At 35.5% G+C, this 24,285-nt stretch overlaps 2 protein-coding genes across 2 annotated transcripts; one reads left to right on the top strand and one right to left on the bottom strand.

Annotated features, from left to right (window-relative positions):
• Positions 1 to 294: 294 nt before the first annotated feature.
• On the bottom strand, positions 295 to 14,269 carry LOC129751977 (platelet-activating factor acetylhydrolase IB subunit beta homolog). Its single transcript, XM_055747773.1, has 2 exons — positions 13,626 to 14,269; positions 295 to 2,305 (listed from the first exon to the last, which is right to left on the bottom strand). Exons 1-2 carry the CDS (start codon positions 14,016 to 14,018, stop codon positions 2,024 to 2,026), a joined length of 675 nt encoding a protein of 224 aa, XP_055603748.1. The 5' UTR covers positions 14,019 to 14,269; the 3' UTR covers positions 295 to 2,023.
• Positions 2,711 to 11,543, top strand: LOC129739474 (signal peptidase complex subunit 3-like). The gene is made up of 5 exons (XM_055730949.1): positions 2,711 to 2,773; positions 5,041 to 5,132; positions 5,919 to 6,080; positions 6,143 to 6,271; positions 11,498 to 11,543. Exons 1-5 carry the CDS (start codon positions 2,711 to 2,713, stop codon positions 11,541 to 11,543), a joined length of 492 nt encoding a protein of 163 aa, XP_055586924.1.
• Positions 14,270 to 24,285: the final 10,016 nt, after the last annotated feature.

Raw genomic sequence — 24,285 nt, 5'->3', positions numbered from 1 at the left:
AAATCTTAAGATTCCACACATCTATAAGGATAATGGAAGAAGAAGTGATGCGTATAATGTGATTGCTATCACATTAGGTATCGCAGACGCGTAATCTGTCTGTTGTTTCGAGGGTGTTATTTAGCAATCGTAGGCATTTTATTTGCTGTTAACTGTTTTTTTTCCTGTTAATTGACACCTAGTCGGTACCTGTTTGCTTCCAAAATTAAAATATCAGATTCTTTACCTTAAACTTGATACTAAGCTAGTTTTAAATGAAGGACAACTTTCGGATTGATCAACAACGCAAAAAACTAATAGCGGAACAGCTTTATTTCCTTGGGGGGTCAATTTCTTGCCTTAATAATTCTAGAATAATGTTTTATCGGTGTATAATATCCATCAAAGCTCCCGTAAGGCGATCCTTTCGAGGGTTTCTTCATTTCTCTCGCACATCTTCTAGCACATACAGGTAATTTGTCACATCTAGCGCCATCTACAAAAAGCTAATCCACGCGTTGGTATTCCTTTTTGTTCCGGAATTTTGCTGTACCGAGAACTTCAAACAAAATATTACCGTTCAAGGGACCAAAAAAAAGCCATTGGGGACTACGCATCACGCTTATTTCTTTATTGATTTTTTTCCATTAATTTCATTCTTTTCTTTATCTTTGGGTGTAGGCTTTCAACTTTCAATCTTTTGACGTCAGTAGCGTTAAGGTTTAGTTTATTATCCTTTTATCAATAAGTTATTTTTTGTTTTTAAAGGTCTAACTTTATCATCAGTAAGGGATTACGTTTTATCAGTGTGTAAGTAAGTGTGGGTTTGAAATCAGGCTTAACAATTGAATCACTTAATTGCAGTTCTGGATAAGAAATCTGTGCTACAACACAGGTTTCAATTTATTATTGTTTTTTTTTTTTTTTTTTTTTTTGTTAAACATTTTAGTACGTTCTAGGAATAGTCGATTTCGAATGTGATACTTTGTTTTATTCAGTTGGCACCTAGAGGCCCTAAATTGAATTTTCAAAGGAATTATCATTGATTTGAATTGCCAATTATAAATGTCGCCAAAGTTTGTATTGTTTTTAGTGTAAACTTAATTTTAAAATAAGTTAAAATTTATTACTAAGAATTTACTCGAGTGCCAACTAAATACAACTTGTATGATTTGTTTTACTTAATAGGATAGTAATACCGAGTAAAACTCTTTTTCAAATGTTGAATTATTGAATGATTCAATACGAGTAAAGTCAACCGTTTTATCTTGAGATCCTGTGTTCTTTTTTTCAGTGTTTGCTACTTTAAACTTTTTTTTTCGTTTATCAATGTGTTATCAAGTTTTCGTTTTGATTAATCAATTAGTACTTTTCGTTTGCATTGAGAATGTTTCTGTATGTGAAATACGGCTTTGAAATTACTAGCTGGCTCTAGTCTCAGTGAGGTAAATTGGAATGATAATCAGTTACGTTTTTCTGTTTTTCCTTTTTTAACGATATTTGTTTGCCTATAAAACTACCGTCAAAACTACTCTGCTACCATAAGGAATGTTTTATTACCAACGAATCGAGCTCGCTCAAATGAGAAAACTGTTTAGTACGGGCAATGTCATGTACAGGGAGAAAGTTGTTAAGGCAATGATAATCAGATAATTCTTCACAATTTAAACCAATAATTTTAACATTTTAAAACGTACATTGACAACTTTCTTCGAATACTTCTGATGATATAAACAAAAATAATATGGAGAAATTAATATTAAGTTACATAACTTTATCTCTTATCAACTTACAATCAATAAATATTGTTCAAAATGATTTGGTAGAGCGGACATTTTCAAACCGGTCCCGGTCCGGAAAGGCCCAAAAGGACCCCGAACTTCAGAACGAAGGGAATCAAACACAAAAACATACGAGTAATGGTGGAATGCACAAAATCCGATGACCGTCTCAAACCCCGCCTTCCCGAGATCATCCCTGCCGCCGAAAAATGAACAGTTACCAAAAACGCAAAAACCGGCTAACAGAAAACCTATTCCGGATCTCACTCGGACGGGGTCAGATCCCGTTCCTTCTCGTTCTCGGTAAGGATCTGGTGCAGCAGGTCCCAGACCGGTTCGAACACCTTCTTGGAGCCCATGTTGGTGAGGTTCAAATAGTCGAACATGTCGTGATGGCTGATGGTGCCGTCGCTCTGTATTAGGCCGCCATCGACGCACACGATCTGGACCCGGTTCATGCCGATGCAGCGTTCCTTGAGGAGTGCGTTGACCTGGGCGTTTTTGTCTCGCAGCGGGTTTGGCTGGTGGCCACGCGGTAGCAGTGTCTAAAAGTAAATATTAATCCAGTTATTAGTAAGTTCATAAGTTTGTAATCCTTTGAAAGCATAATTTTTAAGATTTCCTCGATAGTATAGTGGTCAGTTTACCCCATTAGTAACCCAGAATACCTTTGAATGACTAACTAATTTTAATTGAGCGCTTTTAATCGATTATAGTTGTTTTAGCGATGAGAGATTAGCTCGTAGTTAGGACTTCAGGCAAATACCTTTGGGAAACCTGATGCATTTGCAAGCTTTCAATCTGTGGGTATTTTATTCGTTTAGGAAAGTAACTTTGAGCTTCTTACAGAATTGCGAATTGAATTGTTTTCGTAGTTTCGCTTCAGATTATTTCTGTACCGGGATTTCGTTGTTTTATAGATTTAGAGCAACACTAAAGTACATGTTCTTATGTGGCCCGAGGCCTGCTTATCCAAACTGCTAGATCCGAAGGTGACCTTGATAACTTTGGGCGTAATTTTCAGAGTGGGTTGAGTCCCAGAAATTTCCAGAATCTCTTCCCCTTGGAATAAAATGGCTGCCGACGGCTAAAAAAAGTGGTACTGCGATGGTGACAAAATTACCACGGCTGGCCTAACAATTCTTAAAATTTAAAAACATGATTGAATTAGAATTTTCCACCAGTCTTCAGTTTTTACACAAAGATGGTTTTTAGAAGAGTGCTTGCGTCGGACAACAGAGGGCTAAGTTTAGAAGAGAGAGAGAGAGAGCTTAGCACAAAATTTATATTTAACGCAAACAATCTTTCAAATCTCGTTGGAAGTGTAATCTGACGCTTACATGTGTTACTGAATTTTGAAGGGACCTTTTCCTCTTCCTTCTCTTAGGTAATAATAAAATATGAAAAATCAGTATTTCGTTGTTGATTTTCAGAGAAAATAATGATTTATGTTGAAAATACGCGATCATTGGATCTCCCACGGTAGTCTTTCTAGCGGAACATGTTTATTCGATATTTTAAATGAGAAGTGTTGATTGGGAGCTGTTCGAAAAACCAAGTAGTTGTTAGATAGGCTGAAATTTCTAAAAGAGTAACCTTCATAGTAACATTCATTTCTAAGATTTTTCCTATTTTCTACAATTGATTTTTTTGAGAATGCTTTTAAATTTTTTTTTGCTAGCCGTTGTGCTTTTTTTTAAATACGTTTCACCCGCTTCGGCGTATAACGCTTTGATGGGGGTTGATTTTAGAAGTCTCAAACATGTTCTACGTGATTTGTCAAATGTAGTATTTATTTTTTTTTTAAATTCGATTTCATTGTGTTACCGTAAATTGTGATGCCGTAGTCAATCTGAGATCTTACAATGGCTTTATTGATCTTGAGAGTAGTCTGTGAATGAGCACCTTCTTTTTTCTTACTTATTATTTTGAGTACGTTGATTCTCGTTTCAATTTTGTTATTTCGATCATTTATGTGTTTTGTTAGATGGTTTTTGATTAATCATGTAACTTAAGTATTTATGATTGTTCACTTGTTTGAATGAAATACTAAATATTTTTATATGTATTTGTTCATCTATCTTCCGCTAATTGTAATATTGATTTACTCGTATCGTTAATGCTGTGTAGATCTTTCGTATACAAGTTAAAGAGAGTTGGCGACAAAGGACAACCCTCAGGAAGACTATGGTTATTTTCTTTTAAAATAGTACCTACTGTTTTCTGTTTCAAGAAAATCTTTGGATTGTAATTGTTGTTCCAACCAAAATGTAATGTTTGTAGGTAATTTCATGTCGTCTAAGATTTTATGTAATTTTTTTGTTTCAACTGAGTCGAAGGCTGTAGATAAGTCTTAAAATCCTTTTTTTTTTCTCTTTTAGCTTCCAAAATGAGTTTAGGTGGTTTATGCAATCGATGGTTGAAAAACCTGCTCGATACGCGTAGAATTTGGGCATGATGATATTTTCTTTTATAAAATTTTCTATTCTGTTTTGGATTTCCGTAGTTATGATTATTAGATTCGGGTTTTTTAGTGCAATTAGTGCAGTCGATGCATCATAATATATCCACAGTCGCCCATTAAGTTTGCCTATTGTATGTAAGATGTAGTTGTGATAATCTCCGTTTATACTGAACGACGGTTCTCTCCAGCCTGAGACGCTGCTCTCGTTGCTGCTCGCTATTTATATCTCATAAACTGATGAAAATATTAATCCCAAATAAATCTGCAAATTCCGTTTGTTTTTATTAAAAAAAATTCTCTTCCTACTTTTTTCTCTTGAGCACATCACTAGATATCTAATCTATTTTCCAATTTTCTTTTAACGTTCATTTTTTTCTTTATTATTTTCATTTTCTTCATCCTTCTAGGGATCACATTTTTGTGCTAATTTTTTGAGTTTGACCTCTCTATTTTTCATCGATGATCATCATCAGCTTTTTTGGTATTTCATCGCCTTCCGTTTTAAATTATTTTCTTCACCAGGCGTTAGCTTTTACTCGGCTCAGGCGCCTTGGGATTAACCCGACTGCATTTTTTATCAAATAATTACACTGTCCTGGCTTTACTCGACTAGTGTTTTGTCTTCTTTTTGTGTTATGCCAGGTACTATCGGCTTCTGAGAAATTTTTGGGACAAAACACTAGCGCCAAAATAATATTGACGAATAAGACTTTAACCATTAATTCGAAAATTTTAACAGCATGCTTTGGATTTTTTGTTTACACCACAATCGATGAAAGCTCCGTGTCGTGATTCGTTTCTTCGAGTTTCGATTAGATCTGGCAGATCAGCGTCTCCCGGGAAAATAATGATCTGGGCTTCCTGACGTTTGATCTCAAAACCGTTCTAAATAGATTGTTCAATAGACTGCCCCAAATTTGTATGGGAAATTCAAAACCTGTGAAATGTTATGCGCTGCAGGTTAAAATTGATCCTAGGCCTAGTACAAGATCTCATGCCAAATTTGGGCCAGATCGGATCACGTTTAGGGGTCGCTCAACGAGCCTGAAGTTTGTATGAGATTTTGAGACATTTTGTTCGGGAGAAACATGAAAAACCAGTTTTTCATCAATAACTTTGGTTCCCGTCGGCCGATTTCTTTCAAAACCGGGTTTTCTTAAAGCCTAAATTATGAAAAATATGTCATCCGAAGACTGCATTTCAATTAGAGTTAAGATAAGAAAGCTATAAGGCTTTGAAAATGGGTTAACTTTTTTAAGGATGGTATTCATCACTATTAATGAGCAGAGGCGGTAGAACATATTGACGCCTCATTAACAGTGCTGAATACCACCGTTAAAAAAGCTAGCCCATTTTTGAAGCCTTATAACTTTTTTATCTTAACTTTTATCGAAATGAAGTCTTGGGATGAAATATTTTTCATAATTTAGGCTTTACGAAAACCCGTTTTTGAAAGACATCGGCCGACGGGAACCAAAGTTATTGATGAAAAACTGGTTTTTCATGTTTCTCCCGAACAAAATGTCTCAAAATCCCATACAAACTTCAGGTTCGTTGAGCGACCCCTAAACGTGATCCGATCTGGCCCAAATTTGGCATGAGATCTTGTACTAGGCCAATGATCAATTTTAGCCTGCAGCGTATAACTTTTTCAAAAGTCGGGTCATTTGGGGCACTCTATTGTTCAACTAAAGTGTGAAGCAGCTATTCCTGTATCGGACGGCCGAGTCGCAGACGGAACAGAAGGAGCTCAATCAGATGGTCCTGTGGGACAAAATCATTCTGCGAGGCGAAAACGCTCCGCTGGACTTCAAGAACATGATCACCAGGTACTACTTCTGGGACGATGGCAATGGTTCAGGTGAAATTTTAACTTTTTAGAAAAATTTGGTTTATGATCGGAAAATTTAATTTTGTTTTTCAGGGATCACCAGAACGTGACGACGACCCTTACCTGGAACATCGTTCCAAATGTAGGATTGCTTCCGAATGTATTTGCTCATGGACATCATTCGTTCAAGTTCTCGGAAACCTTGTGCCGTCGCCGGTATAAAGAACTTAAAAAAATATTACAAAACACCTACAAGAGCTTATCTGCCCCTATTCGCATATGAGTCCCATGTGTAAAAACTGCAAACCGAGAAAAACGCTTGTAAAGTTTGAAACTTGTTTTCATGAAAACAATCGTATGCATCGTTTGTTGGCAAAACCTATCAATAGTTCGGATAGAAAACATTTCAAAGAATACTTTTGTTTACTTTTGCGCTAATACTAACTAGTAATTACGGAGAAATTTCAATAAAACACTCATGTGACTCATATGCGAATATTCTTAACCCTCGATCAGAGATTATTCGCAAATGAGTCTCTGGTGCTAAAGTTATCGGCAAGTGGCAAGTACTTTTCTAACATATTTTTTCCATTTGTTTACCATTCTTTTTGATGACGGAAGAAAATTTTCGAAAGATCTTGATTCCAAATTGATTTCAATCAAGGTTTTTTCGTCAAGTGGGATGTGTTTTTCCAAAACTTTGTTTTCATTCGTGTGAAATTGCTGCGAATTTATAAGACATCATCATCATTTAATTCAATGCGTGTTACGGATACGTGGATAACACCGACCAAAAGTCTGCTGGATTCAAGACAAAGAAGGAGATTTCTTCCGGGAAAATCTTCCTAGGTAATAAACGAAAACAGTGGTATTGATATTGTTGTGCATATAAAAAAAGTAATGAAAAAAGTTTGTTATTCTGTTACCGAAACAACACTTCAAGTACCACCTACCGATCACACATTAGATCGTCGAAATCTCCCACGAAGGATCCATCCTGACCGAAGACTGATCTATAAAGCGTTGTTCATCGGTTGATTTTTGTCGAAAAAATAATTTTGGTAGAATTAACCTGTTACTTATTAATGTTTTTTGTGACTATGAACCAGATTTCTTCGGAATCATTTTGCTACTTAACGATCATTTTTTATGTAAATTAATGTTTTAAGCATTAAATAATTGATTTACTTCATTTTCTATCTATCCTTTCCTTCAATTGTAAGCTCTGGCGCTGAATTTTGGTCATGGGACTCATATGCGAATATTTTTCACATGGGACACATCAGGGGTCATATTTTTTTTCGAAATTTTGAGAACAAACTTCGAACAAAAACTTGTTTTATTGGTAAATTGGAGCACAACGAAGCGTTTTTCATCGATAACTCAAAAACGATGAAAATGCACATGGGACTCATATGCGAATATGGGCAGTTATCTGTGATAAGCCACCAAAGGATTCGTTCTTCGCCGAGCTGCAGCTGACGATGCAGCATTTCCATTTATTTCATTCTTATTAATTTGAATTTAGTTTGCAAATTGGAGCTGCCTATATCAACATGATCAATCATCAATGAAAAACCATCTGCAGGAACATCTGGTCAGAATGATCCCAAGAACCGTATGCACTTCTTCCTTGGTTCTTCAATTATATTTGTTTAGTTGAAAGGAGAAAATGTTCGAAATAAAACGAAATATGAAATCACAGGACCTTTCGATATGAATTTTTACTTTAGTTAAATTCTGCGGTCTATGCTATGACCAATGACTGCTTAAAAAACATGATAATAATTCTAAATTAGGTAGTTTTGCTCCTCTGATGGCCGCTTGTCTGACCGTATTCCTTTTTAAATCTGAGATTCTATGAATATCGGCCTTAAACTGAACAGATCAATTTTTCAACAAACTCCATAGAGTTCACAGTTGCAAAACCAACATGATTCGGGAATTCGATACGGTGTCCCCTTCTATATATGCACACCTTGGTTGTTTGGTTTTTCGTGTTTGCAAGCTTGAATGCAAGATGAAAGCTTGAAGACTTTTTCGCTGGTGGCAGCACTGTAAACAAAGAGTTGATGTCCAGACTACTTGTTCGAAAAACTATTCAGCCGGGTATCTTGATAGAATAGAATATCTTTGGTCATGGGCTTAACCCGACTGCATCGATTCAAAACCAATAATACTACCCTGAGCTTAACAACACTATGTCACTTTAGGCAACTTAGTTTAAAAAAAACCAACGACTCTAACGCCGCTCACATTCGGAAGCACACAACTTTCATCTCGCAATACGCATCGCTCGCTTTGGGAATCGAAATACGCCTCCTGGCCTACGCACCATCCTGGCACAATGTTCTAGCTCTCTATCTTATCAACACCATACTAAACTCTTTCAAGTGGAGAAGCAAGTGTTGACTTCTGGCAGGATCGCCAATATGATTATCTCCGTTTATACTGAACGACGGTTCTCTCCAGCCTGAGACGCTGCTCTCGTTGCTGCGCGCTATTTATAGTCTCTCGTACTCTTCTGACTACGTGGGTTTTCTATTCTATTCAGGATGCCACAGTAGTTATTGCATGGACAGTGCTCTGTTAAAAGGTCTGTAATTGTTTTAAGATCCCTTTTCGATAGACTTAGAAGTTCACAAGTTTTCTTGGAATCGGGCTTTATGAATCTTTTAGATTGCCTAGCACCGATGGCTACAAGCCATCTTAATTCGAACTTTGAGTTCTCCCATTTTTTCAATTTAGTTGTAAGAGCACAAGTAGATACTCCACAGAAAGTTTCAGGGCTAGTCATGCGCTTTTCAGATCCCTTCCTAACGAGTGCATCCGCTTTTTCATTTCCTTCTATACAACAGTGCAGTGGCCGGGAACTCAAAATAGGTTCACTTGACTTTGGCTTGATAATTGATTCAAAGCATTAATACAATCCCACACCAGCTTTGAATTGCACATTGCATGCTTTCAGAGCCCATATTGCTGCTTGACTGTCTGAAAATATGCAAATATTAGCGTGTTTGAGCCATCAGTGAAAAAAAATTATCGATCCTATCCCAGTTGAAGGCCACCCTGTGCGCATATAGATCGATCCGTAGCAATAACATTGAATAGAAAGTGTTAACTAGGCTGAGAATCGGACATAATCGTTTAACCCATGAATTCCTTTTCACCCCCTATTCTGATCCCCCTCTTTGTGGTAGTTGTAAAACTCGTTTGACTATCTACCATATTTTCCTTGAATGTTCCATGCTCAGTAAAATAAAAAAGCTTAATTTGGGAAACTCGATAGAAGACATATTAACGAATGAGGATCGTAAAGAAAAATTAGTGATTAGTTTTTTGAAAGACACAAATTAATTCAAACTTTTGTGAAGTAGGCTTGAGAAATTGGTTTTGTAATAATTGTAAATTTTCCATATTATTTTACAAAAAAGACGCGAAAGACCTCTGAGGTTAAAGCGTCAATTAAAAAAAAGTAAAAAACATGGAACTTGTATAAAAATTTGGTTAAGTAATCATTCAGTCTTGAACGGTTACTACCAAGTCATTTATGTTGAACCTATTAAAATTTTTCAGGTGCCCTTAAGCTCCCAATTTTTTTTTTTTTCATGCGGCAGCTTTATGAGAAATCACACGGCCCTTTTGAGGCCAAAATTACTCACCGCGGGGGAAAGCTAGGTAAATGAAATGGGTAGGATTGGGAGGAGACCGCAATACACCGGGCGGATTTAGAATGTGTCTCATTTAAACTCCGGTTGCTCTCTGACAAGTCAAACCCTGGCGAACCAGGGCTGGGCTTGCCAATGAGCCGTATTGCGAGCGGGGGTATTTTATATCAGTTGTATAATGTGTAAATGTGTAACACTGTGTCATGTGAAGTGAGCAACAAATAGTAGCTTTGGTTTGGTTTGTTTGCTGGATTCGTCGTGATATTAAGTAGTATTGTGTCGTCTGAAGTGAGCAACAAATAATAGCCTTTGTAGGGCTGAGTTTTGTTGTCACAGTGAGTAATATTGTGTCATGTGAAGTGAGCAATGTTTGAATTTTGTTGTCACAGTGAGTAATATTGTGTCATGTGAAGTGAGCAACAAATAGTAGCCTTTGTAGGGCTGAGTTTTGTTGTCACAGTGAGTAGTATTGTGCCATCTGAAGTGCGCAATGTTTGAATGTTGTTGTCACACTGAAAAGCATTGTATCGTGTAAAGTGAGCAACAAGTAGTAGCCTTTGTAGGGCTGAGTTTTGTTGTCACAGTGAGTAGTATTGTGTCATGTGAAGTGAGCAATGTTTGAATTTTGTTGTCACAGTGAGTAGTATTGTGTCATGTGAAGTGAGCAACAAATAGTAGCCTTTGTAGGGCTGAGTTTTGTTGTCACGGTGAGTATTATTGTGTCATGTGAAGTGAGCAGCAAATTGTAGCCTTTGTAGGGCTTAGTTTTGTTGTCACAGTGAGTAGTATTGTGCCATCTGAAGTGCGCAATGTTTGAATTTTGTTGTCACACTGAAAAGTATTGTATCGTGTAAAGTGAGCAACAAATAATAGCCTTTGTAGGGCTGAGTTTTGTTGTCACAGTGAGTAATATTGTGTCATGTGAAGTGAGCAATGTTTGAATTTTGTTGTCACAGTGAGTAGTATTGTGTCATGTGAAGTGAGCAACAAATAGTAGCCTTTGTAGGACTGAGGTTTGTTGTCACAGTGAATAGTGTTATGTTGGGCCCTACCTGTCACCTAACCTTACTCGATTCAAAAACTTTGAGCCCATGATAGTTTTCTCTTGAGATTAGCATAGATTGGCGTATAAAAATATTTACAAATGAGTAAGTCTTTAGAGATTCAAAACAAATGTGTGGCTACTCTGTAATTATATTAACAGCTTGGATACCATAAAACAGAATCTCCATTAAAAGGTGTTTATCACTGCAGCAATTGTTAAAAAAATCTACGTTACACAAACAATAAAATAATTGATAAATAACCAAACAAGACCATACTACTAATGACAATGCTGTTCCTCTAAAGCATCATCGCTAACTCTGAACATCTTCTCAGAGCAACTTTCCTCAATCTGTTTCGGTTGAAAGAAATAACACTTCTATTTTTAATTCCCAATATTATCTTCCTGGACTGCCTTTATATTATTGTTTTTCAAAATCGTAACATCTTTCTTCGACTACCTTAATTGAATTTCAAGCCTAACCGAACAATAGACGAATCTACCAAAAAGCGTTGAAACGAGAAAGAATTATTGTTAACAGGAAACTGTCCAAAAAGCATTCTGATCCAATGAGCCTCTAGTTCTTGTAAATTGCTTGATTTAAGAATAATCCTTCGAAATTCATAAACCGCAAATGCACACTTACTAGAGCATTGGGGAGACGAATACTACTACCTTTACCTTGCCTAGTAACACATTGAACAGTTATTAACCCGTGACCCATTACAGACTAGGATACGGGGACACATCTGGACCTACAGAATACCGGAGCTGAAATATAAAACTTTATTAAACAAATTGTATGAAAAATTATATCAGGTCAAACAATCAATACTGATCGGACCATATTGAACACTGGTAAGACGTTTGTTTAAAGCCGTGGGGCCAACACGTAGGTTCCGTTTCACTGGTGTTCATCAGAGATCCGTTCGTGTTCGCAAGATCTGGTGTGATACTATCACTATTCGATTCTTTAAGATCTTGCGCGACAAGGCATACCCATTTATATCAAAGTGATATAAATGAGCCTCTTACCATGCCCACGGAGGTGCCCTTAAGCTCCCAATTTTATAATAAATCAGTTCGTTTCAATCTTAAAGCTGGAAAAAGAGGAAAAAAAATTAAGATAACGCCCAGAGCAGACGATGGAGCTCACTTTGATGCTCCAACATGGCGGAATACGTGCTAGAATAAAACTTGCTCGAAAAAGTCTGGTTACGGTAGGAACCGAATCCTTACTCACCTTCTTTCTGTTTATATCTACTAATCCGCGTATTTTTCTTCATTTGCTTCAAAGTTATTAGATTAGAATTTTTCTATGTTTGTTTTTTTTTCAAAATTAGTGTCCTTGAAATTATTTGCTAATTTTTCGTCTGTAATTAGTTCTAGGTTTTCATTTTGTTATATGTTTTCTTCTATAGTCTTGAGAATTTTCCACATGTGATTGACTGGAGTTTTCTGGTTGATTTTAGCAAGGATCCTTTTCCGATAATTCATAATTTTTATTTTTAAATTTGTATTCGCTTGTTTTTAATCTTTTTTAGTAAGATTGTTTCTGTTTTTTGATTTTGATTTTGTATTTATTAATTAAGTTTATAGTTTTGTTATTGTCTAATTTATTGTAATCAAAAAGATTGCATTCTATTAATGAGTGATCAGATTATAAATCTGTCTCATTTATTAACAGTTCATTTTACCAGCAAGTACTACTGTAGCTAATGCTAGATCGATAGCTGAAAATGTGAGGTTGTTTTCTGGTCGTGTGATAGGCTTCCCTCTCTTATTTAAAGGTCTTATACTACGAATATTCAATTCCTTTTTTTTCCCGTATCCAGGCCTTTTCTTTATCTATTAATATATTTTGCAATGAATTATAATAACATTTAACACTTTTTTATCATACGATTATCCACTTTTGTCGCTCTCGATTCTGATGAAATGAAATGGTTTGAACACTTTAATAACTTAAAGTTAACTTAGTTTTCCGGACTTCATAACAGTTTTAAAGGACTTAATTAGAATCAGTCCGCATATTTTTTTTTCCTAACTGTATACGGTAAATAAACAAATTGATGCTGAGCTTTTTTCTTGGTTACATCATTTTGTTGCCAAATGTATAAATATAGCATTCAACACTAAATTTCTAAGGTCAGCAACTGAGATTTATGACCAAGTTAAGGCTTTTTGGAAATGTGCAGCAAAAACTTGACCTTATGTTTGTTCCGCACTTAAAAAAAAACGGCTTATAAACAAAGTCTTTCTGCTTTTAACGTTCAATTCTTAAAAAATCATGAATTATTTCCAGCGAAACAAAACTCGAAAAAACCATAGCATCGCTGTGGAGAAACTGTCGAAATAAACTTGACAAAATTTTCATTCAAACGTCATAATTTTGTCAGACCAATTTTAAACGGTGTGAAATTTAAGTTTGGAATCAGACAAAGGTCAGTCAAATAACAAATTGAAATAACAAATGAAGTTTGATATTGTATTCTGGTTGCACTAAGAGAACGCCCGAAGCTATACTATCAAATCTAAGCTTAAACATTTTCATAATTACGAATATAAAACGCCTTTCTTTATGCAACTGCATGATTTTGAATGCAACATACCAACGGATTATTTTCAAAAGTTAAATGTTGAAATGAACTCAATTTGAATAAAATTTAATGACATTTCAAATATGAAGTTCAATCAGAGGTTTGGAAATCGACGTTTAATTATCGAAACGTTGTCGAACCAAATCCGATATAAAGAATAATAATTTTACAATCATCCTAATAGATAAATTTCAGCTATAATACAGAAAAGAGAGTTATTTCGATTTTTCAAATAAAAATTCTGAAAGGTTTCTCACCGGAAGAACGATGTAAGCCTCCGGCAGCTTGCCCCTCACGGTGGCCACCAGTTGCAGCAGCCCTTCGCACACCTCTTCGGCGCTTTCGCTAATGTTATTGGTTCCCACGTGCAGCACCACCACCTTGGGCCGGACACTTTCCAGCTCCCCGTTCTGCAACCTCCAGAGCACATTCTGGATCCGATCGTTGCGTATGCTAAAATTTAGACAATGCATCGGCACGAAATGGCTGTTCCAGAAATCGGTGAACTGTAACGACTCCAGAATACAGTCCCCAATGAACATCACGTCCGGATCCCGTTCCTTGCACTCCTGCAGGAAGCGCTTGTGGATGCTCAGCCAGCGGTCGTCCCCGTCCAGATCCTTGCAGATAGCTGGAACTGTGGTGCTCATGATGTTTGCTTTTTTCTGCTTGATTTCCAAGACGATTGACGGCGACCGGAAATTGACAAACGACAGCAACCTACTCTACTTGTTACGAAAATACTAAGGTTACCCACGGATTCACGCAACTGAATGGCTAGCCAAGGGTTCAGATATATTCCATTTAGCACCGAACAGAATAAAATCACGGAAAATGAATTTCTAGCAGCCACAACACAACCTTTTTCGAGGGTTCACACAATTTTTGCTTGTCACTTTCTCCGCCGACGACGAAAAATGGCAACAAAACAAAGCGCTGTCATTTTTTATTCGTTCAAGCGACGCTAGCGCCACGTTGATGTCAAATGATCAATCATCGATTAGCACGGAGAAAAAGTGCGTCACTAAGAATTTAAGAATATTGTTAAGAAATTAAAGAAGTTGAATTCAAATCTTTTGAATTATAAGTGAATACAATAAAGGTTTTCGCAGAAAAAAAAATAATATGAAATCCAATCATCAAATCAAGCATCTTTTTCCACATATTTAGGAACAGTAAGGGACAATGATTTCTGCCATTTCGGTCATTTTTGCTATTTTTGTCATTTGTGTCATTTTTGTCATTATTATCACTTTTGTCATTTTTGCTTTTTATTTTTGTCATAATTTTCATTTTTGTCATTTCTGTCATTTTTGTTATTTTTGTCATTTTTGTCATTTTTGTCATTTTTGTCATTTTTGTCATTTTTGTCATTTTTGTCATTTTTGTCATTTTTGTCATTTTTGTCATTTTTGGCATTTTGGGCATTTTTGGCATTTTTGTCATTTTTGTCATTTTTGTCATTTTTGTCATTTTTGTCATTTTTGTCATATTTGTCATTTTTTGTCATTTTTGTCATTTTTATCATTTTTATCATTTTTGTCATTTTTGTCGTTTTTGTCATTTTTGTCATTTTTGTCATTTTTGTCATTTTTGTCATTTTTGTCATTTTTGTCATTTTTGTCATTTTTGTCATTTTTGTCATTTTTGTCATTTTTGTCATTTTTGTCATTTTTGTCATTTTTGTCATTTTTGTCATTTTTGCCATTTTTGTCATTTTTGTCATTTTTGTCATTTTTGTTATTTTTGTCATTTTTGTCATTTTTGTCATTTTTGTCATTTTTGTCATTTTTGTCATTTTTGTCATTTTTGTCATTTTTGTCATTTTTGTCATTTTTGTCATTTTTGTCATTTTTGTCATTTTTGTCATTTTTGTCATTTTTGTCATTTTTGTCATTTTTGTCATTTTTGTCATTTTTGTCATTTTTGTCATTTTTGTCATTTTTGTCATTTTTGTCATTTTTGTCATTTTTGTCATTTTTGTCATTTTTGTCATTTTTGTCATTTTTGTCATTTTTGTCATTTTTGTCATTTTTGTCATTTTTGTCATTTTTGTCATTTGTGTTATTTTCTGTCATTTTTATCATTTTTGTTATTTTTGTCATTTTTGTCATTTTTGTCATTTTTGTCATTTCTGCCATTTCTGTCATTTTTGTCATTTTTGTCATTTTTGTCATATTTGTCATTTTTGTCATTTTTGTCATTTCTGCCATTTCTGTCATTTTTGTCATTTTTGTCATTTTTGTCATATTTGTCATTTTTGTCATTTTTTTCATTTTTCTTATTTTTGTGATTTTTGTCATTTTTGTCATTTTTGTCATTTTTGTCATTTTTGTCATTTTTGTCATTTTTGTCATTTTTGTCATTTTTGTCATTTTTGTCATTTTTGTCATTTTTGTCATTTTTGTCATTTTTGTCATTTTTGTCATTTTTGTCATTTTTGTCATTTTTGTCATTTTTGTCATTTTTGTCATTTTTGTCATTTTTGTCATTTTTGTCATTTTTGTCATTTTTGTCATTTTTGTCATTTTTGTCATTTTTGTCATTTTTGTCATTTTTGTCATTTTTGTCATTTTTGTCATTTTTGTCATTTTTGTCATTTTTGTCATTTTTGTCATTTTTGTCATTTTTGTTATTTTTGTCATTTTGTCATTTTTGACATTTTGTCATTTTTAACATTTTTGTTTTTTTTTTTTTCATTCATGTCATTCTTGTCATTTTTTGTAATTTTTGTCGATTCTGTCATTTTTGTCAATTTTGTAGAGTTTTTCAAATGTTAATTTTTTGTAATTTTGTTTATTTAAAAAATAAAAAACATATAAAAAACCATTATTTAAAAAATATCGAATACAATTGAACCAATCTAATCACAACCCGCTTAAGGATAAAAGCTTGAAAAACTTTCGTCGAAAGTTTCAGATCCTGCGCAGCTTTATGTTTTTTCGATGAAAGCTTGCCCGAAAGCTCATACTCGATGTCGTGCGATGAACACGCAGTCTGATGCTTGAACTTTCCAATTTTCTGTCGAGCTTTTCTAATTCAAATCAGAGTGAAATCAGTTCCGGAAAACTTTCGATCTCTCATTCATCCGACACGGGAAATGGGGAAAACTCGCTACTTCCACGTGCCGCCAGCAGCACGAGATTGATGGGAAGATATCAAAATTGCCTCACACTTCCTGAGTATGAGGCCTGATTCAATTACAAATGTCTACTCGTTCCATATCGTTATTCGTTACAATTTTACAGCTCATTTCAGAAAGCGATGGGGTGCAAAGATTTATTAGATTCGATGAGATGGGTCAATGCGAAAATTGGTGCCTAAATAAAATATCATGGCTGCTGGAGACGGAATCCAGCAGGAAATTTATCAGTCTCTGTTTAGATACATGACATTGGCAGCAATCCAAACATAACCAAAATTCGTCTAGTCAAACGCGTTCCAATGTCAACAGATTGTGGCTAAAGGATGAGCTTAGTAGACGCAAATGAAATGCATCCAAAACGCGCCAAACATAATTATCCAAATAGGATCCAAAGCAAAGACAAACCAGCCATCAATGGCCGGCTGACATGTCATGGAATATTTACTTAGGGGATCCAACGAAAAAAAAAAACAAAACAAAATCTGTCCACATTTTGGTTAGGAATTGGTTAACCGTACCGTCAACGTGGACAAATATTGATACAAGCTTTGTGCGGTTTGATCCCTCGAATCCCCTAACAACTGACTTCATCTGAGTTTATTAAACTGGGTTTGTTTTTTTTTTGAAGCAATTTTTTCCGTGTAAAACCTTAAAAGTTCCGGGTACAAAGTTTCTATCATGCATTTTTAATAGTGCAATTTTCTTAAATCTAGAGTAAAAAGCTTTGAAAATTTAGCCCAACAACATAAAACATTGATTGAACTTTATTAACAGAAAAAACTTCACAAGCCAAATGTCACAGACAAACCAATGTGTTAGTTTTTTTTTTGCATTTTTGCACGTTTAAATTATTGTATTTATTATTTAACAATTTTTATAAGATTTTTCTTGTAAAAAATATATTAAAAATTCCTTCAGTGTATTACATGTTATTCCTCGATTAAATAGTATAAATTTAGGCATTTATTATATTCTCGATGTGTCGTTCAAAAGATTTTTTACTCGTAAAAGAATTTCCTTCAAATGACACATATTTTGCTCAAAATATTCTTGAAATAGTGCTTTTTTATTATAAAAATATAAAGCCTTCCCCTTCCACCAGACCAGCAATTTGATATAATGAATTCGATGCAGGTACTGGAGCATAAAAATCAGTCTCCATTTCCTGCTGTAGGCTATAGATCGGGTGCTATAATTCTATAACTAACGGCTGGCAGCGCGCGTCAGCAAAAATCTCCAGGAGTAGCATTGAATCGTCGTCATCGACCATTCATAACCATCAACCGTTGGACAGAGAGCAGGGAGCTGGAACTAAATTCAGCCGTCATTCGTTCGTGTTCCATCGTCCGTTTTGTCATTCTGTGGCCTGTCTGAAATGAAAATGTATACAATTTCAACACTGACTGTGGCAGGCAAAAATATCACTCCTAGGGCGAGGGATCCTATTTTAGGCTTAAATTGGAGATTCTGGAAAATTTTAGATTTCCATTTTCAGAAAAATGTATTTAAGATAAACGAAAGTTTGAATCTTCAAAGATACAAAATAGTTCTAAACTTTTTAAACGTCAACTGAAAAACGAGAGTGAAAAACTGGTAAAGATGAAATGCGAATATCTGCCTAACGGAAAACTGTCAGAGAGATAGCCGAAGGCAGAAGCTAGTAGAGAATTTGCTGTATCATTCGCTTTTCCTGTTCCGGAGCAATGAAAATTGACGTTTCCTATTGAGCTATCACTTCCCAACGACCGACGATAGTGTGACGAAAGGTAGACTTTTCCTTCCAGAGCTTGGGGGATACATTTGATAAAATAAGGCGTTATAACATAACGTCTGTCTCGAGGAAAGCTTCTTTCTCCGAACCACGTTTGTTTGACGGTGGTATTTTTTTGTCAGTCTGTTAGAAAACGCCTGAATCTGCTCAACCAATATTATATTTTAATGAAAGCAGATAAAATAATCGCCTTTAAGTAGGCTACAGAACAACTTTGTGTAAAGAAACTAAATACAGATTTTGTTGAAACACAAAGTAGCCTTAGTAGCAAAGTAGTAGCACAAATCAACTGTTTCGAAATGTCCATAGAGTATCAAAATTTGCAACTTTCAATAATGAAATTGAAACCCTGAAGCTAAAATTGCTTTCACAAGGGTTCCGCTAGAAATAAAAACCGTAATCTGTCAATCAGAGCCCAAAAAAATCTTCAAGGGTGATGCAATTTCGAGACTTTACCAGATACCGGATAGTTGTAGACAGAATGAAAAAAGCACTACTAATCCATTTTCACCCCAAAGTTTCCATTAGAAGAGTTTTCTTTTCCTCTACTCTTCCAAATCTGGCACTTCCTTCGAAGGAAGTGCGGGAAACTTTTAATTGAGTTGCCGATGGTTGGTTTTCTGGAAAGTGCATAAAATATTCTTGCACGAGTTTCAACGTAAGTGATTTTAAACGAATCTCCAACTTCTGTTATTTTATTCATTGCAAACTAGTTTTCTCTGAATTTTTTAAAATAAATATTACCGAGGCAAATTTAGAAACTGTCTATCTTCTAACAGACATCTTCCTGTCAGGTTACATAACTTTTTCCTGTATTGATCTCAGGATTCGCCCAATCTTGGGCTCAGATTTAAGGAAAAACCCTTTCACAAGAACTTCCCTCCTCGACTAGCTTCCAATCCACTTAGACTAAGAGTGGGTTTGCGAACATTTCTTTTTCGGCGCGGCGTTTGACAGGCACAAGTTGATTGAATCAATTTATACATTAGGGTTTTCACTCATCTTAGAGCGCGCACACTTCACCTCACAATTTCCGCTCATCGACAAGTGTATGTGTGCGTTGTGTGTAAAAGTTTGTTCAACACAATTGACACAACGCACTCAAGTCATTGGAAAAAAGAAAAAAAGGCTGGATTACTGTAGTCATGATTGATATAACACGTGGGCCACCGTATGGTGCTGTAAATTTGGAATGATGATATTTATATACATTATAAGGGCTGTCCCAACGGTAGATGCAAAATACGGTTTTCGACCACGCTAAAACATTTCGGCTGGCACCGGTGGCGTAAATTGCTGTTTTAGCACAGTTATCGATTTCAAAATTCCCAACAGTTATACGCCTTTGTTCCAAATTCATGCAAATTTGGAACGGGATTTCAAAATATACGACAGACCGATTTAGTTCACGGTGAGAAAATTTTAGCCAACAATGATTTCTTTCACACATGTTTGGGTAACATTGGGTGTGATAATAGTTTCTTTTTAGATATTATTTGAATGTTTTTTTTCGCTTCAACCAGCCTATACGTAACATAAATTGAGAATAGATGTTAATAAAAACCATACCAAGTATAAATAATAGATGTCACATTATTCTCGATTAAATATAATTAAATAAAAAGCTTTTCATTTGGGCTCGACGAATTCATTTTAACAAAACCTTATTCCATTGATTCAAAGCAATTTGATTGAATTAATTGAAGAATTGTTTCAATTGAGCTTTTTTCCTCGTTGTGTAGTCATGTTTGCTTTTAAATTTATGTAATCCTGGTAGAATAGATGAAATCATTGTTCTGTCAAAAAGAATATTCGTAGAATTAATTTTAAGACAATTAATCGTGAAACTCAAAACTTATGCAATTTTTCTAATAAAATGGGTTTTTTCTTCTCAATTATTGAGTGTCTGCAATGAAAGTGTTTCCGTTTTAAATTTGCTCCTACACCGGTGGGGAGTGGGTGTTTTAGCCGATTCTAAAATTTCAAATTGTGCTTAAACTGGTATACTTAAAACCAATATTTACGCCTGAACCGTTGGGAGGGCCCTAAAATGATCGTATGAAAGTTGAAAAAGCAGCATTTACCTACCACAGTGGAGGTTATATACATACATAAACTTTATTTTTTTCTAAAGCGACGAAAACTACAACAATAGGGCGTTATCCGACACCTTATTCGTACCTATCGGAAGAATGCAAGAGAGCGCAAGATTTCGCTCATATAGCCTTCAAATCGTTGCCAGCGACAATATTTTCCAGTTCTCTCATTGATCGATTTAAATCAATTTCCATCTGATTTTAAGCAATCTGGATGCACTGCTGGTTGCAGAGAGAACGTACCGATGATTTTCTCACTTGAAGCTCACGCGGGATCAAAATCATTTAAAAATTCGGACCTTCTGTCATATCCGATTTGAACTGACTTCAGACGACATTTTATACGATCTTTTCACTATGCAGTTAGAATTGCGATTCGCAACACCATTGTAAACGACTTAAAGTCATCATTTCTGATACGATTTCATGTTTGCTGGGTAATTAACTCTATGGTACTTTGAAATCGAATCACATGCATATAAACTTCATAAATCCCGTTGTCGAACCTGTGTGAAGCTTCAAAACGATTGAGGAAAGAGGGAAGAAGAATACAAATACATACGAAATTTGGAAGATATGAAAATTTTTATTTGGAAAAGTTGTATAAATCGTAGTTTTAATGAATTTTCATAATAAAAATGTGCTTATTCGGATAATCTGATATTTGAGACCATAAGACATGCAACTTGAGATCTGGGACCTTAGATCTGACACCTGAAACCCAGGAAATGGGACCTGATATATGACATATGAGTATAAATCGTGAGACGTGAGAAAGAGTCATGAGATGTTAGAAGTGAGATACTAGACATGAGAAGTGAGACGTGAGAAATGAGACGTTAGAAGTAATATGTTAAAAGTAAGACGTTAGAAGTTAGACGTTAGAAGTAAGACGTTGGAAGTGAGAAATGTGACGTAAAAAGTGAGACGTAAGAGGTAGAAATTGAAACGTGAGACGTGAGACTTGAGACTTGAGACTTGATATGTGAGACTAGAGACGTTAGACTAGAGACGTGAGACGTGAGACGTGAGACTTGAGACGTGAGACTTGAAACGTGAGATTTGAGACTTGAGACTTGAGACTTGATACGTGAGATTTGAGACGTGAGAGTTGAGACGTGAGCCTTGAGGCATGAGATTTGAGACTTGAAACGTGAGACTTGAGACGTAAGACTTGAAACGTGAGACTTGAGACGTGAGACTTGATACGTGAGACTTGAGACGTGATACTTGAGCCGTGAGACATGAGACTTGAGATGTGAGACATGAGACGTGAGACATGAGACTTGAGACGTGAGACTTGAGACGTGAGACTAGAGACGTGAGACTAGAGACGTGAGACTAGAGACGTGAGACTAGAGGCGTGAGACTTGAGACGTGAGACTTGAGATGTGAGACTTGAGGAGACGTCAGACTTGAGACGTAAGACATGAGGCTTGAGATGTGAGACGTGAGACATGAGACTTGAGACTTGAGAGTTGAGACATGAGACGTGAGACGTGAGACGTGAGACTTGAGGCATGAGATTTGAGACTTGCGACGTGAGACTTGAGACGAGAGACTTGAGACATGAGACTTGAGACGTGAGATTTGAGACGTGAGACTTGAGACGTGAGACTTGAGACGTGATACCTGAGAGGTGAGACTTGAGACGTGAGATTTGAGACGTGAGACTTGAGACGTGAGACTTGATACGTGAGACTTGAGACGTCAGACTTGAGACGTCAGACTTGAGACGTGAGACTTGAGACTTGATACGTGACACTTGAGACATAGGACTTGAAACGTGAGACTTGGAATGTGAGACTTTAGACGTGAGATTTGAGACGTGAGACATAAGACTTGAGATGTGAGACTTGAGAATTGAGACGTGAGACTTGAGACGTGAGAGTTGAGACGTGAGACGTGAGACGTGAGACGTGAGACGTGAGACGTGAGACGTGAGACGTGAGACGTGAGACGTGAGACGTGAGACGTGAGACGTGAGACGTGAGACGTGAGACGTGAGACTTGAGACGTGAAACTTGAGACGTGAGTCGTGAAGCGTGAGGGGTTAAACTCAAGATATGAGAAGTATGACCTGAGAAGTGAGACGTGGGACCTGAGAAGTGAGAGTTAAGACGTGAGACGAGAGAAGTGAGATGAAAACGTAAGATGTGATATGCCGAAAACTTTGATTCAAAGTTTTATTAAAAATTTTAATGTTTGGCTAAATCAAAATCAGAAGTTGAAAAAGAGAAAAAATCATGATTCAAAATTAGAATCAAAAATCCAATGAAAACATTTGAATAATAGTGGGAATGTAGAAAAAAATCTTCCAATGTTTCCAAATCTTTTGTCCTTGTTTCAGTTATATTAAGGTTGCCAGAATTTTTTCAGCACGTACCCAGGCCGGACAATTTCGGGCTATTTGATCTAAAAATCTGGTAAAATCCTGGTATTTCATTTATAAAATCTGGACAATATCCAGGCAAATTTGGTCAAAATTCGGGAATTACTCAACACAAATCAAGAAAAAACTCGAAAAAAAATGTTCTTCGTCTAAATTCATTAGCAGTTTTTATATTGTATTTTAGCCTTCCAAAATACCTTTCATGATTATTTCAATAAAACTTGCTCAAAAAAATTCGTTTCAGATGCATAAATGTAAAATTTCTACAACACAATTTGTTTTTTTTTGTTCTCTTTTGGCAAATAAAGTGAGTCAATCCGGTCTGTATCCTGGCTTTTTTTTTAATAAAATTCGGGCAACCTGGCCGTACCGGACTTTTGTCAAATTCTGTGTTAAATATTCGGACAAACCCGGATAAAATTGGGCAATCTGACAACTTTTTGTTTTATGGGAATTTAACACTTGGATGTTATTCTTCCCTAGCCATTCCAACAATCTGGCAACCTTAACCATGCACCTGTGTGAAATATGAGATGGTTCCTGAATTAGTGCAACGAGTTTCAATTTCGTATGAAAATTTGTATTGTAGAAGAAATTGTTGCACATTAAATAATCCAGAAAACTTATAGTGTTTTCGTTTATTGGCAGTGGCAACCTAGTTACCCACGAGTTTTGCCCTAGCTGCTGTTATTATGTTCGTTTATTAATTCAAATTCCACTAGTTTTGCCCGAAATTTAAACCTCAAGCAGGCGGTTGCACCCCTTAAAAGTTATCAGTGTTGGGGGTAAACAAAGGTGTGAGTATAGCAACCATATATTTGCATCGTCACGGGTAACGATTCTGTTTGTTTATTCAGAAAAAGTTTTGCCCCGTGCTTGTGGAGAAAACGAAAACGGCATTAAACAAGCTTGATATATAGTTTGGCTTCATTTACTATTTTTGCAAATTCTTAAGTTTAATTTTACATGAGAAGAAGCTAAGTCTTTTTTGAAAAAAAATTATAACCATTACATAATAAAACAGGAATTCAACGAAAATTATTCAAAAATGGCAGGTTTTGCTAGCTAGAACTTTCACAAACTTCAAGAAATATTTTTGTCAAGGTTAGGTAAATCAACAAATGCAAAGCCCCTTTTTTGCAATATTTTATTTTCATCCTATGGCTAAACAGCCTGGTAAAAAACGCTCAAATTAATTAAAAATATATTCTGAAATTTTTCTATTTGCATAACATCGAATATTTTTTCTGACGAAGAAGTTAGGTTTAATGTTTATTTACATAAAATAAACTGGAAGGATCAAGGAATATTTTAAATCCGATGATAAACTTTTTGAGAACTTTCAGTACATCTCTGGCGATTTTTGATTGAAAAATTTTGCTTTCTCATATAAATTTCCATACAAAATAAAAACTCGTTGCGCTAATTCAGGACTGATTGATTCGCTTCAAAAATTTTCATTGCTTTTTGTGGCAATAAAAACAACAAAAAAAAGTTAGGGGACGTGTAAAAA

Source organism: Uranotaenia lowii, chromosome 1 (genome assembly GCF_029784155.1).
Source record: "Uranotaenia lowii strain MFRU-FL chromosome 1, ASM2978415v1, whole genome shotgun sequence".
In the NCBI taxonomy this organism is placed as follows: domain Eukaryota; kingdom Metazoa; phylum Arthropoda; class Insecta; order Diptera; family Culicidae; genus Uranotaenia; species Uranotaenia lowii.
Note: the sequence above shows the minus strand (reverse complement) of the source record. Positions and strands in the feature narration are given on the sequence as shown.